The sequence below is a fragment of the Hippoglossus hippoglossus genome, chromosome 4 (genome assembly GCF_009819705.1).
Source record: "Hippoglossus hippoglossus isolate fHipHip1 chromosome 4, fHipHip1.pri, whole genome shotgun sequence".
NCBI lineage: Eukaryota > Metazoa > Chordata > Actinopteri > Pleuronectiformes > Pleuronectidae > Hippoglossus > Hippoglossus hippoglossus.
The window spans coordinates 14,277,504-14,291,498 of record NC_047154.1 but is presented as its reverse complement, the minus strand read 5'-3'; the positions used below and the strand labels follow the sequence as shown (position 1 = coordinate 14,291,498).

General features: G+C 41.9%; 1 protein-coding gene across 1 annotated transcript; it reads right to left on the bottom strand.

Moving 5' to 3' along the window:
* Window positions 1–9,498: 9,498 nt before the first annotated feature.
* Window positions 9,499–13,209, bottom strand: loxl5a (lysyl oxidase-like 5a). The gene is made up of 7 exons (XM_034583957.1): window positions 12,156–13,209; window positions 11,491–11,599; window positions 10,674–10,811; window positions 10,349–10,505; window positions 10,059–10,154; window positions 9,787–9,902; window positions 9,499–9,700 (listed from the first exon to the last, which is right to left on the bottom strand). The coding sequence occupies exons 1-7, from the start codon at window positions 13,189–13,191 to the stop codon at window positions 9,694–9,696; spliced, it is 1,659 nt and encodes a 552-aa protein (XP_034439848.1). The 5' UTR covers window positions 13,192–13,209; the 3' UTR covers window positions 9,499–9,693.
* Window positions 13,210–13,995: the final 786 nt, after the last annotated feature.

Here is a 13,995-nt window from a genome sequence, read left to right as displayed (position 1 = left end):
TAAAAGAGTCTGGTGTTGAGTTATTTTTTACACACACAAACACGTGTTTGTACTTCTATCTTAGTGAGGACACTCATTGGCATAATGCATTCCCTAGCCTTAATTCAATAGACTGTATATAAAGTGCTTAATTCCCATACCTTAACCTTAACCATCCAAACTAATGCCTAACCCTAACCTAAACCTAATTCTAACCCTAAAACCAAGTCTTAACCCTCAAACAGCCATTTGAAGAAGTGATGACCGGCCAACATGTCCACACTTTCCAAAAATGTCCTCACTCTGGGTCTATGCTTAAAATGGACCTCACAACGGTATAAGGACAGGAACACACACACACTCAGGATGTCATATGCAGGTGTAAAGGAGGCATTAACGTCACTGACGTCTCTTGACTCATATATGATCTCGTCTCGTCTTGTCTCAGTCAGTCATTCTTCACTTTATAAAACTCAAAATACTATTTTCCTACACGTGATGTAGATAAATGGAGACTGTTTAAAGGGCACAACACAATATGTCTCTGATGTCTGAGGCTTCCTGAGATTGTGTTTTCTGCCCAGGCTGGGTTTGATAGACTATTTTACTGTACTTATAATCACAGCTGGCAATGAAACTGTCACATGTAAAACAGAAACTGTCAACCATTTAAAAGCTAACAAGCCCTTTTAGAGTAAGGTACAAGACCAATTGTAACAAAAATGCATAATGTTAAAAAAGTGAAAGTGAAATTGTTCCAAATATGGATTTACAGGTTTGTGGTAATGTGTGTTCTGTGCTGTAAGAGCAGTGAATTAAGTCTGAATAAACAGTAATAAGTTGGAATGTCTATATCTGTTGTGCAGTATATGCAACATGTTGAGACTTACAATCAACAGCAAAATAATAATGATAATCTTACACATTTAATATTGTTGAATTCAGTGATTTTAGTTGTTTTCTGGAGCAAATAAAAAAACATAATCCAGTACCTCAACATTTGTTTTTGTGAAGTACTGTCAAACTGGTCTGTATCCTCTAAATAATAAAATATCTTTATCATAAGCCTTGAATGGCCAGCTCTGAATGCCTGGGCCTTGTCGTGCTTGTATGCAGGATCTGTTGTACATGATCCCCCAGTACAAGCATCATTCATCCTTCCAAAATCCACATTGACCTGCCAGCAGACATGTACATTCCTCTTGTTTTCACAGTAGCACAACATTTGAGACATCGTCAGTCTCGTGTCTGCTCCCACATGTCTGCATGTGTACCATAAAGCATCCTGCTGGTGAAGCGTAGCAGATGTTCGGTACGAGACGAGACCCCCGAACATTGTCGGACACTCGTGTAAAAAACATAAAACAGTTTGAGCATTTAGACTCAAATTCAGACCAAAACTAACCGGAGTGTTTCTGTTGAATTAGCTGTCTGCCCCCAGGAGGCTCATCCAGACCTCCTCCCCGTCCAGTCCCACTTCTCAACCCCAAAGTTTAACAGGCTTAATAACAGCGTGTGTTCACTCACACAGCCTGTTGAGTGTATTAATATTTACACAGCAGTGACAGGAGGGAAAGTACAGGCATCAGTAGGCCCATATTCTTCTATTTCAGACAGGGAAAGCAGTTTGGTCTGTAATGATTTGTACACGGTCGGACTGAGTGAGTCCTCGTCCTGCCCAGGTAAACACTACTTCCTCCTTCAGGGTGTCAGCTGTGTAAAACCAGGAGGAGAAGAAATATTCAGTCATTTCCACTGCGCTCACACAAACAGCTTCTTCTCTTTGCTATAAACAAAAGTAAACACAGACCCCAAACAGAACATGTGGTGTCAAATCGTCCCACCAATGGTGCAAATTTAAGGTCCAGACTTTACACAAACAGCGGGGAGCGTTAAACATCACCACTTCAGCACGTCAGTAGTTACAAATATATGTGTAGTGTTAATTTAGCAGGTTTGTTTGATGAACAGCGAAAGAGAGGAAACATGTGCAGGAAAAACAACTTTCCAATCTGTTTTTGTCAAATCAGAATTACAACTTAGCACAAGTCTCTCTTCCTGATTGTTTGGTTGATTAACAACACAACTTCACATCATTGGCAAATTAATGAATTGAATTCTGATGTATTCACTAATGGAGCTGATGAATTGATGTTGATATAAAAGTGTTAACTAGGCGGATGGATGTTGATTCAGTCAAACACTGTCAGATGGCGTTGACTTTTCCTGGGATCATCTCTTTCTGCATGTGCATCATGATGAACTCATATTATGTGAATCCTTAATTCTGGTTTTAAAGTTCGTAAATATATGAAAAATCTGATCCACAAATAATTTTTTTATGGTATAGTAATAGATTCCGGACTCAATAGAGTAATGTGAAAGTCATGGCTCAGTATAAATCCTCTACATGGCTTCATATTAGTGTCTTTCAGCTCATTGTTTTGGTTCACTGCTTCGCCACTTTACTGTTGTGGTTTATTCTCACTGCTCTCTCAGCTGCATTCAGCAAAAAAGCTCAATAAAACCAAAAAAGCACCAGACACTAACTGCTCATCAGTAAACAGCAAACAGACAAAGGTAGTGACTGACTTGTAAAACTAGAGGATGATTTAGCAGCTAAAAAGAGAAATATTTACCTCCGTCAAGGAAGTTATATTTTCACCTGTCTGGTTGCAGGATTACACAAAAACAACTGATTTCCAAAAAACTTAGTGGAAGGATATGACATGGGTCAAGATGGAACCTTTAAATTTAGGCAAAAGTGTCAGGTCCAGTAATTTTTTGTGGGATAGGGCTTTTTTGGCATTGTCACCAATTTCCCAGGGAATAATTCGTGGATCTTGAAGAACAAGGCACATTTAGGGGTCTGCATCTATGAGTGTGTGCAATTTGAGACATCTTGGTTGACTTTAAGGGGACTGTTGGGCCTTTGTGGAAGCACTCTACTGATCATCATTCTAGTTAGTCAGATAGTTTCTAGTTACAAAACTATTTAACTGGTTTCCACAAAACTTGGTGGAGGGATGGAACCTAGGCTTTGGAAGATCCCTCTACATCTTGGTGAAGATGCTGATTAAGTAAGGGATGGATCCAGGTTTATTTTTCATTTAGTTTTTCATTAGGGCCCGAGCACCGAACAGTAGGAGACAGTGGGAGGCCATATTGAAATTGTCAGGATTATTATTTTTTTTTTTTCTTCAGGCAAATGAATTGGCTTTTTGAGGGCTTTATTTATTTATTTTTAGTATTATTATTGGTAGATAGGGGCACAGAGACACCATATCAATTAATTATTTATTTGAATATAATAAGATAAAACAAGATAACAAAAGATAACATCAGGTTAGACTTTATTAATTAAGCCTGAGCATTTTGTATTATCACATCACTTCACTCGTTTCTAGGTTTTAAAATATCAGCTCCCTGCGCCAGTGACCTGCTCATTCAGCTGCTGCTCCCGGATGATAGTGACCTGCCTCTCATCAATGCAGGTCTGCCTTTCAACAGTGGTGACCTGCTGCTGAATCAATGCCTATGAATGGGAATATACATGAATGGTTATGAAGATGTCCCGAGGAGCAAATAAATAATGTATATAAACAACATCCACGTATCCTTTCCGTACCTCGTGAGCCTGAACACGTTCACGTCGACTGGACTGCTGCTTCTTCTCCTGGAATTACACAAAAAACCAGTGAAATCACAAGTGCCTGTTATAAGAGAGGAAGCTTCAACAAGTTTACAGAGAGAACTATTTCCCCAAATCAGTTTTCAAAATGTAAACTATCTGATCGACCTCACTTCAGACGAGTTGGTAACTATCTCTGTACATTTTTCTGCCAGGAGTCGACAAGCAGCTTCAACTAACATTCAAATAATTAACTTCATTTGAATGACAGCAGACAAAGTTCACATGAATTGTGCTTGGAAATTTCACAGACCGAGAGTGAAGCAGGCAGCCGAGCACAGACTGATCCACCGGACACTGCTGCAGTCTAGCGCTTCTCTTATCATCTCTCTGCTCGCTGGTTCCGCGGAGACCCGGGTCAGCGTCCCTGGGGAGAGGAAACGTTTAACCGTTTATCACTGGTTGACTCTCAAACAACAACACAACCGCTCGTGTGTCAGTGTCTCGTTTCCAGAAACATGCATTTCAAACTAGGGCGGGAAGTTAATCCCCTTTCGTTAGCGACATTTGAAAAGAACAAAAAAAGTTACCGAAATACCGCGAGACTTCGATGAGCAGCGGTAACCGTCTAAGCTAGCCCTTAGCTAAAGCTACAAATTCAAACTGTGGGCGAATTCGCTGGGACAGATATATTAACAGGTTGTTTTTGTTGCCCCGGTTCTTTCTCCTCATTCAATAACCGGGTTAAACCTAATTAGCTTAAACTGTGGCTGCAAAACCAAGATTCTCTCTCTGTTGGACCCAACGGCTGCACTGAGCAACAATGCACCTGTGCTGGTGGAGTCAATGGCCTGTGGGTCTTCAATCAGGGAAAATAAAGTGATGAAGACAGAAGCCATCAAACTGCAACAGGGCGACTTACTAACTATGTCAATTTACTGTTTTGCTTCATTAGGCAGCGTTTAGCAGAAACATGGAGTGAATCTGTGGAATTTCACAGCTTGTTTCAGCTGCTAGTTTATTTCAGGTTTAACTAAACAACATAAACATCCTGGTTTCAATCTAACAAATCACACTTCTGATGAAAACACATGAAATCCAGGCTGGTGTGTGTGTGTGTGTGGCAGCTTTCACACAAACTTTAAGGAAACATAAATTAAAGCTACGCAGTGTTTGGATTGATGTTTCTACTCCTCTTTCCTGGAGGGAGTTTCTCATATTTACTTTAGAGAATTAGAGAAAACCAACATTTCTACAAGCTAGATAAAAGATGGAGAACCGTCCCCAGAACAGGAAACGGCTGCGGGAAATGAGCAGAGCCTCCAATCACAATGGAGTCGTCTCTTCAGCCTGAGCTCCAGGTTAAATAAATCGCTTGTTGATATATAAGCATTCCGTCACATTCCGGTAATGATGTTGTGGGACCGCCGGGTGGGAGAGTCCACGCTGCCAAGACCCTTCCTCTGGAAAAGCATTACTGGCGAGAAATGACCCAGCTCTCCAGGGACGTCCACAGCGCGCTCTCCCTCTTTGAAGTCCTTCCTCAGAACAGTTTGGGCTCATTCTCTCCTTGGCCGCTGAGGCGATGTTGTTATTGAGAACATCGTTAGCTCAAATTGATTTGACAAACGGCGACAGGGTGAGTCACAGATGAAATTTCCCACCTTGGCGGAGCTCCGGGCTCCTTCGTTCCTTGATGGTTTGAAGGACGCAGCTATGACTGAGCAGGGAAAGAACCAGACGAGGTCCAAACGTTCCCTCTGAACTTTTTAACCTGCTCAGTTCTCGACTTTAAACAAAGGAGAAGTCACACACACAAGCTCGTAAAAACGAAACGTTAATAAAGGTTATAGAGGTGCACTCAGGACCGTCTCTCAGTGTGAGTCAGTCTTCAGTAGAACCAACATCAGCGCTTCAGCAGCTGGACGGAGTCAAGGCTAAAAACTGAACCTGGAAAATCCCAAGTCCACGAAATTAGAGAAATCAAGAAGCTTAAATGGAAAAATACACTTTAGTTTTTGAACATCAGGTGGTGTTGATTCATCTTGAATTCATGTTTTTGTATATTTAGACGTCTGTTAGTTGGAACGAGGCTAGAACAACAAGTAAAGAACTTCCTCAACCCTCAAAGAGGACTAATAATAGTTTAAACTTATATTTCGAGGAACTAATCAATTCGATTTTCTGACTTTTATACTGGACTTCAGACGGTGACAGAAACATTACTCAGAATAAATGCTAATGTCGCTAATGTTGTCTCTGCTGTATTTGTAAACAGGAAAATGTTTGCAAACACATTCATCAACCTCAAAGTAACAGGACTCTTTGATGAGATTATGCAGAAGAACATGCTGGACCAAATAAAGAAGTCAAATCTATCTTGGATTCCAGTCTCTTCAACTCAGGGTCATAATTTAAAGGTGGATTTCTGGAGGAGCAACGTTGGACTGCCCTCCATCATACGTCCCTGCAGTCTCGCCTGTTGGCTCTGACACTTGTTGACGTGGAGTCTCAGACACTCAGACCTTTTGGGCTCGGCCTCACAGACACTCAGCTCACGATAATAATGGTTTAGCCGTGGTGCTGCTGATGTCAGCGGTTTGCAGTCAGGTTTTCCTGGCCGTCTGCGGATCTGTGGAATTTCTCTCCTCCCTGTCATCTCCAGCAGGGGCGACCGGGACCTCTCCCCGCCCTGCACGCCCCGCAGGCTTATAGCAACATCGGTCTGCTCTGAGCAAACAGCACCTGGAGCGGGCGGAGGAGGCTCGGTCCTGACCCTCTGTCACACTCCCATCAGGGGGCTCACCCCGAGGCCTCTCTGACCAAAGATGGTGTGGGCTCGACAGAGAGGCCATGTTTGGATAAGAGGATGAGGGAAATCTGGGGATTGGTAAAATGGGTTCATACCCAGTGTGATGTGGATAAACTGAGATTTTAATTCTTGATGCCTTTTCATCCTTTCCATCCGTGTAACTGTATCATCCTCGTCATGTGAACGTAACTGAGGCTTTTAACTGTAGTTTTGAGGTATATGGGTATTTTCACATGATATTTTACTCCACTGTATTTCAAGGGAAATGTTGTCCTTTTTCCAAACTTTTTACATTTATCTGACAAAGAATACTACTAAATACTTTTATATTTACCTGAAAAATAAAATCTCTAAATACCAGCGGAATAATCGATACAAATTTATCAGTCAGAACATTGTTTTTTCTTCAATCCCCCAACATTTACTGTATCTTTTGATTCTTCGGAGAAGCTGGACCGTAAATTAGGAACTACAGGACTTGAGATGAGAAGACTGGCCCCTCGGAGAGCACATACCTCCACCAAGGCCCGACAGTCCCTGTATGAAACCACTTTTAAATTCAATAGATCTGAATTTTTATTTGGATCTGCACAAAATTGCACGCACTCATAAATATCAGTCCCCGAAACATGTGTGATTGTTGTCAAGATTAATGAATTAGTCTCTGAGAAATCAGGGAAAATGTTGAAAAACGCCAGATCTCACAATGTTAAAGAAGGTGAAAAGAATTCCTGGATCCACCACCTGATCCGGAACCGCACCAGTTTCATGGAAAACTGTCCTTTAGGTTTTGTGTAATCCAAATCCAAACAAATGTAGACAAATACATAACCTCCTTGAATAAGATCTACCTCATCCAACCACAACAAATAACATTTTCTGATCATCCTTCTGTATTTCTACAGTTTACCTTTTATACAGGGTTTATTTTTACATTGTACCTTTATTTAAATAAAGTATCTGAACAGGATCTTCCAGCACTGTAACAGTGTTTCAATTCTCAATTTATTCATAAACTTTCTACTGGTTTTCTGGACTCATTCTTAACACACAAAGCGACGAGCATCATGGTGAGTGCCGTACCTGGTGTCGTCCCTGTGACATGTTGGTCATGACTGTGTGTAGTTGTGTTACAGTAACACACTCCATGACCTCAGCTCCGACCTGCCTAAATATTCAACTCAAGCACATCCTGAACCTGCTTCCCTTTTCATCCCCTTTTCATTTCCTTCTATTGGCATGAAAGTTGTTGAAATCCTGTACTTCAAAACGACCTGCACAAAGTGTCTGTTGAGGAACAAATCTCTCACACCCTGGGTTTAATGTATTAGAGGAGTTCCTGTTTGTCAAATAAAGATTCGACACGATACACATGGAAAGAGAAATGTGGTGCTGAAACAAACGAGGGTCAAAAACAGTAAAAGCTCTTACTGTCATATATTTAACGTTGGAACACAGTGAGGTCATGTATTCGTGCTGGACAGCAAACATCGCTACTGTAAAAATAAATGTTGTGGTGATTATTTATACATTGACCAATCACGCAGCATAAATCTGGTGACAAAGTGCAAACAGAGCGAGACTCTTCCCAGACACCTCATCAGGAGCCGCTGTCAGGTGAATAAATGTTTTCTCAATCACTCATCCACTTTAACACAACATGAAAAATATGCAACAACAGCAGGCCGGTGGTGCACAGCTGACGGACGTCCCCTGCTGCTGTTTCCCACAGATGTAAACGTGCAAAGTGGAACCATTTTCACACGTGTCTCTCTGAGGTGTGTTCTTCCAAAGGCATTCAAGAAATGTACCACCAGCTCAGGTTATTCATTATGAACAGGTTGTTGACGCCAGCTAGACAGGGGAATGGCTTCATGGTTCATATTTGTTCAAATTATTTCATCCATAGCGATTATTCGTGTGAGCCAGGGGTGGACTGAGGGGTGGGGCCAGGGGGGGCTCTGGCTCCAGCTGAAATCTGATTGGACCTTTAAGTGCCCCTGTCTTGTCAGTAGTCTTAAAAAAATTGTCACTTACATACAATATGAACAATTTTCCAAATATATTGAATGATGTTTGGTCTCACTCAAAGGAATAGAGAAAAAGAAGGAATGACTTAAACATGCACCTTACTGAATCAGGAATTGTGCATTGATGTGGGACGTACAGTATAATTGGCCCCTCTGTGTTAATTGTGACCCCTTTAAGGCCCATGATTCAGAATCCTAGATACGCCACTGGTGTCAGCCTTCACACTATTGTTTTCCTGTTTCTTTATTATTATATCTTTCACTTTCTGTTGAGGCACAAATCTGGCACAAGTCAGCACAAGTCGCCATAGTGCTTACTCATTGTGGGAACTGGTGGGTTTCTCTATAAATTTAAGGTCTTGACCTTATTATATTATGATTTAGTAAGTATTTAAGTTATGACTCTTAAAATTGAACTGAACTGAATGCCTTTTATTATCATTCTTTCCTCATTTTGCCATGGATTTTTTTGTGTGAAGCACTTTGTAACCTTGTTTAGATAAGTGCTATACAAATATTATTACTTCGCCCCTTTTTGGTTGCAATGTTTGGAACTCAGTTGCCAACGACTCCTGCAAACTTCAACCATCAAAACCTTCAGGAAATCTCATTCAGTAAATTCCTGCTTCCCTTTTCCTTTTCCTACGTTACACTTTTGGAAATATCAACTTTAAACCTACTGATCATTAGAATCTAAAGGGGAAAATAGCCTTCAATAGTACTTTTGTTTCCAAAAAAACTTATAACAATCTTTATTAAAAATACAATAAAAATGCAGACAACCTTTCAACCATTCACAGCCCTTCAAACTAAATATTTTCAAAGACACTGCTGGAAGAATTTACACAGAATTATTGCTTTAAATTCATATATTAGAGTATTTGCTTTTTCTGTATTGTAACATACATATACAGTCATTTAACAGAGGGTTAGGGTTAGGGAACATTTGTCAAATAAAACAAAAGGCTTTTAAATTTCAGGAGAGAAGAGCATCACAGTTTCCTTTCGAATAAACACTGATTCAGTCATATGGTACAAATGAAATGTTTGTTTTAGTTTTGAGTAAATTGAGCTAATACCAGCTGGAAATTATTAATCCAACAAAAAAGACAGCATCACTCCAGCTTGTCTGACGCTACAGTATATCATGTCATAAATACAAACAGAGAGAATTATGATAACAGTAAACATTTATATATATACTACATATTTCTGTGGTGAAGTTGTCGTCTTCAGTCAGGTCAGCTCCTGTCAAAACAAACAACAGACACCATCAGCTTGTGTTTCTGCTCTCAGTGGATCAGATGTGAGAACTCTGCCAGTCTCTTACTCACACTGTAATCCTGCAGTTCCTCGCCTGGACGTAGCCTCCTGTGTATCTGATGTCACAGCGAACCTCGTTGTTGGAGAAGTCCGACTCCTGGACGAGCTGGGAGGGATTCACTGTCACCTGAAAAACAGCAGAACGAGCTATGAATTGTAGATACTTGAGCCCAGTCGACAGAAAACACACTGGAAAATCGGATTTTTAATCATATTTATTATTACAACTCACTTCTGTTATTTATCATGTCCTACACTCATAAAGCAGATCTACACCCCCCACCTTGAGTATGTAGTTTCCTGGCGGTACATCAGTGATGTCGATCCACTGACAGTCGATGTTTGCGTGGTACGTATCATAGCAACCAGGACCGAGCCCCTGAGACAAACGCAGACTCACATCATTCACCTTCTTTTTGCTTAGGGGAAGAATTTGTGTGTATTTCTAAATATCATCCTAATCAATCATCTCACATTTAAACACAGGAATCAACCCAACAAGTAGGAAATATTGAAAATATCGATTGGACGATCAATGGAAAAATGAATAAACCATAGACCGTGCAGACCAACCTGTGTGTGAGCGGTGCAGGCAAAGCGCCGTCGTATTCCCCGGTCACATGACGTGTCCTCCAGACAGAAGCTGGCCTTGTGTCCCTCAGCCACCTTCTCTCCGGTGGAGACATCCAGCAGGTCATAGTTACTAAAGGCCTCCATGCTGTGGTAATGTCTGCAGGGAGACAGAGAAAGATCCACATGGGTAATGCAAATGTGTCCTGGTCTTGTACACTCACCTAATTTCCTCACATCTAAAACAGACCTATATGTTCAAATATCCAATAGAGCATCAAAGTTCTTGAAATATATACTTAGAGATGTATCCCCCAAATCCACTCACTGGTGACAGCTGTGCCACTCCCAGTCATGTCTGGGCTTCACTGGGAGGAAGTCTGCTGTTCCTTGGTTCTTCACGCGCTGTGGGAACCTCAGCAGGACCCTGTAGTCGAGGTCGCTCACACTCGGATGATACGCGGACCTGAGGGAAAAGGAAGCAGGAAACTAATGAGGACAGATCCCCTGAGCATCTTCACTCAGACACTTTGGAAACCTGAACCACTGAGCGACCTGCCACTTGTGTTTCTTGCCAATGGCATCTTCACATCACATTATCCATCAGTGCAAACAGCACTTCACTGCACAGTGAACTTTGTCTCGTCCACCACTGACCATAAGACAAGTGTAGATCCACCGCCACGGTGGCAGAGGTGGTTTCTGGTCTTGCCTCAGTAGTTCTTGTGTTCACCTCAGGAATCCTTTGACTCTCACTTCAGAGCTTATTGTACTTGGCAGAGTGGCAGCTCAGATCAGAGGAGAGAAACTCGGGCGGCTGCCAGGTTTGTGTCCAGCCGCTCTGTCATTCAGCTGTAACGTCCAAACAGGACAGAGGCCGACGCACATCCAGATGTGGCAGCGAACCTCAAAGGAATACTGAATGGTTGTCGTGCTTTTTATTCATATACGTGAACCCCATTGATTTTTGTCAGTAAAAATATCATTCGGATGCTGAATTTCATTATTTCAGACAATCCACGAGGACCTTTGCAATTTAGGAGTCATTAAACATTACTTATAGAAATATTGATTGAATAACAGATCTTATAATTAACTGGTTTCACTTGACTGACAGACTGATAGTGTTGAATAAAGAGGAGTACCTGGACAGACAGTTCTCTTCAGCAGCACAGCGGAGTGCATACATCTGCACTCTCTGGATGTAAGAGGCAGCCTGGATGTAATAAGGATCAGGAACCAAGTCTGGAAGACCTGCAGAAAACAAATCAACCTCAAAATCATCCATATGTATCAGGACCCAGATAGAAACAGTGACTCATTATGCATTAAATAGAGTGTTTACACATAATGAAGGGGAATAATCAACAGAGATATATATGTATATGTGATACAGAGATAAAGAGAATAGAAAACATTTTAACTGATAAAAACAATCACATTATTCATTGTTCACTGAACCGAGGGAATCATGTTCAAGAATACATTTAAATACTTGAATACTTAAATATTGACTAGAGAAGCCTACTGTACTTTATATGGTCAAAACATAAAAAGATAATTTCTCGGACTTGTTGATTTTAGGGGGCTATTAGTTAAGATACAGGAACATTATCAGTTTCGCTTTAAATAGTTATCTATTCTATACTTGATAATATGTCCCATATTTCCTGGGATTAAATTGTTGCCATACATGGTCTCTCATTGTCTTCCTGTGTATTTTTTATATGATGGAGGTGATGATCAAACTCTGTGTTTTGCCAACTGCTTGTACACACTGTGGTCTCTGTATCTTATGTCTCTGCCTCACCATTGTGGAAGAACCTGGTGCCATAGCCTGTTCCTGGCGGAGGGCGCGCAGTGATCCTGTTCCTGCGGTCTGGTGGGTAAACGTTGTAGAAAACCGAGTTTCTGTGATGAATACTGTGCGGATCTCTTGGGTCACTCGTGTCTGTAGTCCGTGGTGGATCCGGCCTTGGACCAAAGTGTATTTCTACAGAGTTGCCGGACGGCGCAGTGGGAACTACGTTTGACTCCGGTGTGACTCTGGTCTGTGGGCGCTCTCTGTGCGCAATGGGTGCATCTACCGGACTGGTTTGCTGAAGGATGCGATGCGCATTCCCGCCATTCTCAGCCATGGAGACCGATCCAGATGTGGCAGGTGACCGGGGACTTGACTCAGAGCTCTCGGGTCGTATCCGGCCACCTTGGCTGTGCGTAAAGTCCGGTGATCTAATCGTTGACGCGGGGACCTGTTGTGCACCAGCTTCAGCTCCTGTTGTACTCCGACCACCTCGTGGGATCCCGCTGCCAGAGAACTCCTGGATGGCTGCAGCGGTGCTATTCAACGGACTCTGGTGTGGACGGTACCCCAAAGCCACAGCCTCTCCGGCAGAGGTCATTCTCAGTGGAGACCGCCCGGGTGACCCTGGTCGTCCCGGGGCGATTAAATACTGTCCCGCATCAGCACCAAGAACAGATGCATCCACTGGACCGAGGTCGTTTTGGAGCGGGTGAACCCAGACTGCATCCCCTGGGAGTCCGGCTCTGGCTCTGGTGGGTCGACTGGGCGCTAAAGGAAGGTTCACTCTGTTGAAACTGTTCTTAGTCGTCAGTAAAAGCTGAGTGCGTCTCCTGGTCTGTGCCGGGGAGCGGTACTGAGTCCCGGTGCTCAGCAGACTGTACATCTGACCGTTATTCTCCCACTGAATCCGGTGTCTCCACGGTCCCGCACGTGCGCGTAATTGTTGCTGAGCTGTGCCCAAACACACCAGAAAATAAAGGAGGAAGACTAACACAAGCTTCTCCATGGCTCGGTGCGACGGTGTCTCTATCTGACAAGACATTAACGAAGAACATTTGAGTGTGTCATAAGTAGTGAGGTACTGTGGTCATGTGGTCCGTGGTTTGAGAAAACCAGGTCGTGCCAGACGCACTTTGAAAATTGATGCTTCTATTCTGGTCTATTCGTGGTCTTACGGTACAGGTCCTTGGCTACTTACTGATGGTTTAATGAAACTTATTATGGAAGATTGGTTTGATTTCCACACAGGAAATTAACAAATATTTATAATAATATAAAGGAATATAATATATATTTATTTTGTATGAAAATCAAAGGCAAAATTGTGCTGCTTTTTCATTATGGCACTCAGCATTAAAAACATTTTTAAGAAAACCCTTCAAAGGTGACACAGATATTTCACCTCAACCTTGTTCATGGTGACCCCCACTGTCTGTATATCAAGTTTCAAAAGAGTTTACTGTTGGATCTTTGAGAAAATGAAAGGCAAGTTTAGATAAATTTGTATGTAGTATTAGTACCATAAGGAAAAAGTCGCCAACTTTCCCTTTAATTACCTCAAAATGTCTCCATTTTAAATCTTCTGAAACTTGATAGTTCACCATGGACAAGAGTTTCATTCAAACATGTATGTGTCCTTAACTGCATTGTTATGACAGTATAAAAAAGGAAACATATCTATGTAGGTGCCAGGTGGCGGTGGAGGACCTCAGATTTCATATGGATTAAAAGTGTGTTGTACAGTCCGGGACCCAAAAGTCCTGAAACTGAAGGTGGATGGAGATACATGAGTTCATAGTGTTGATATAATGGTGCTTGATGCTGTTGAGAGTACGAAGTGACAGGA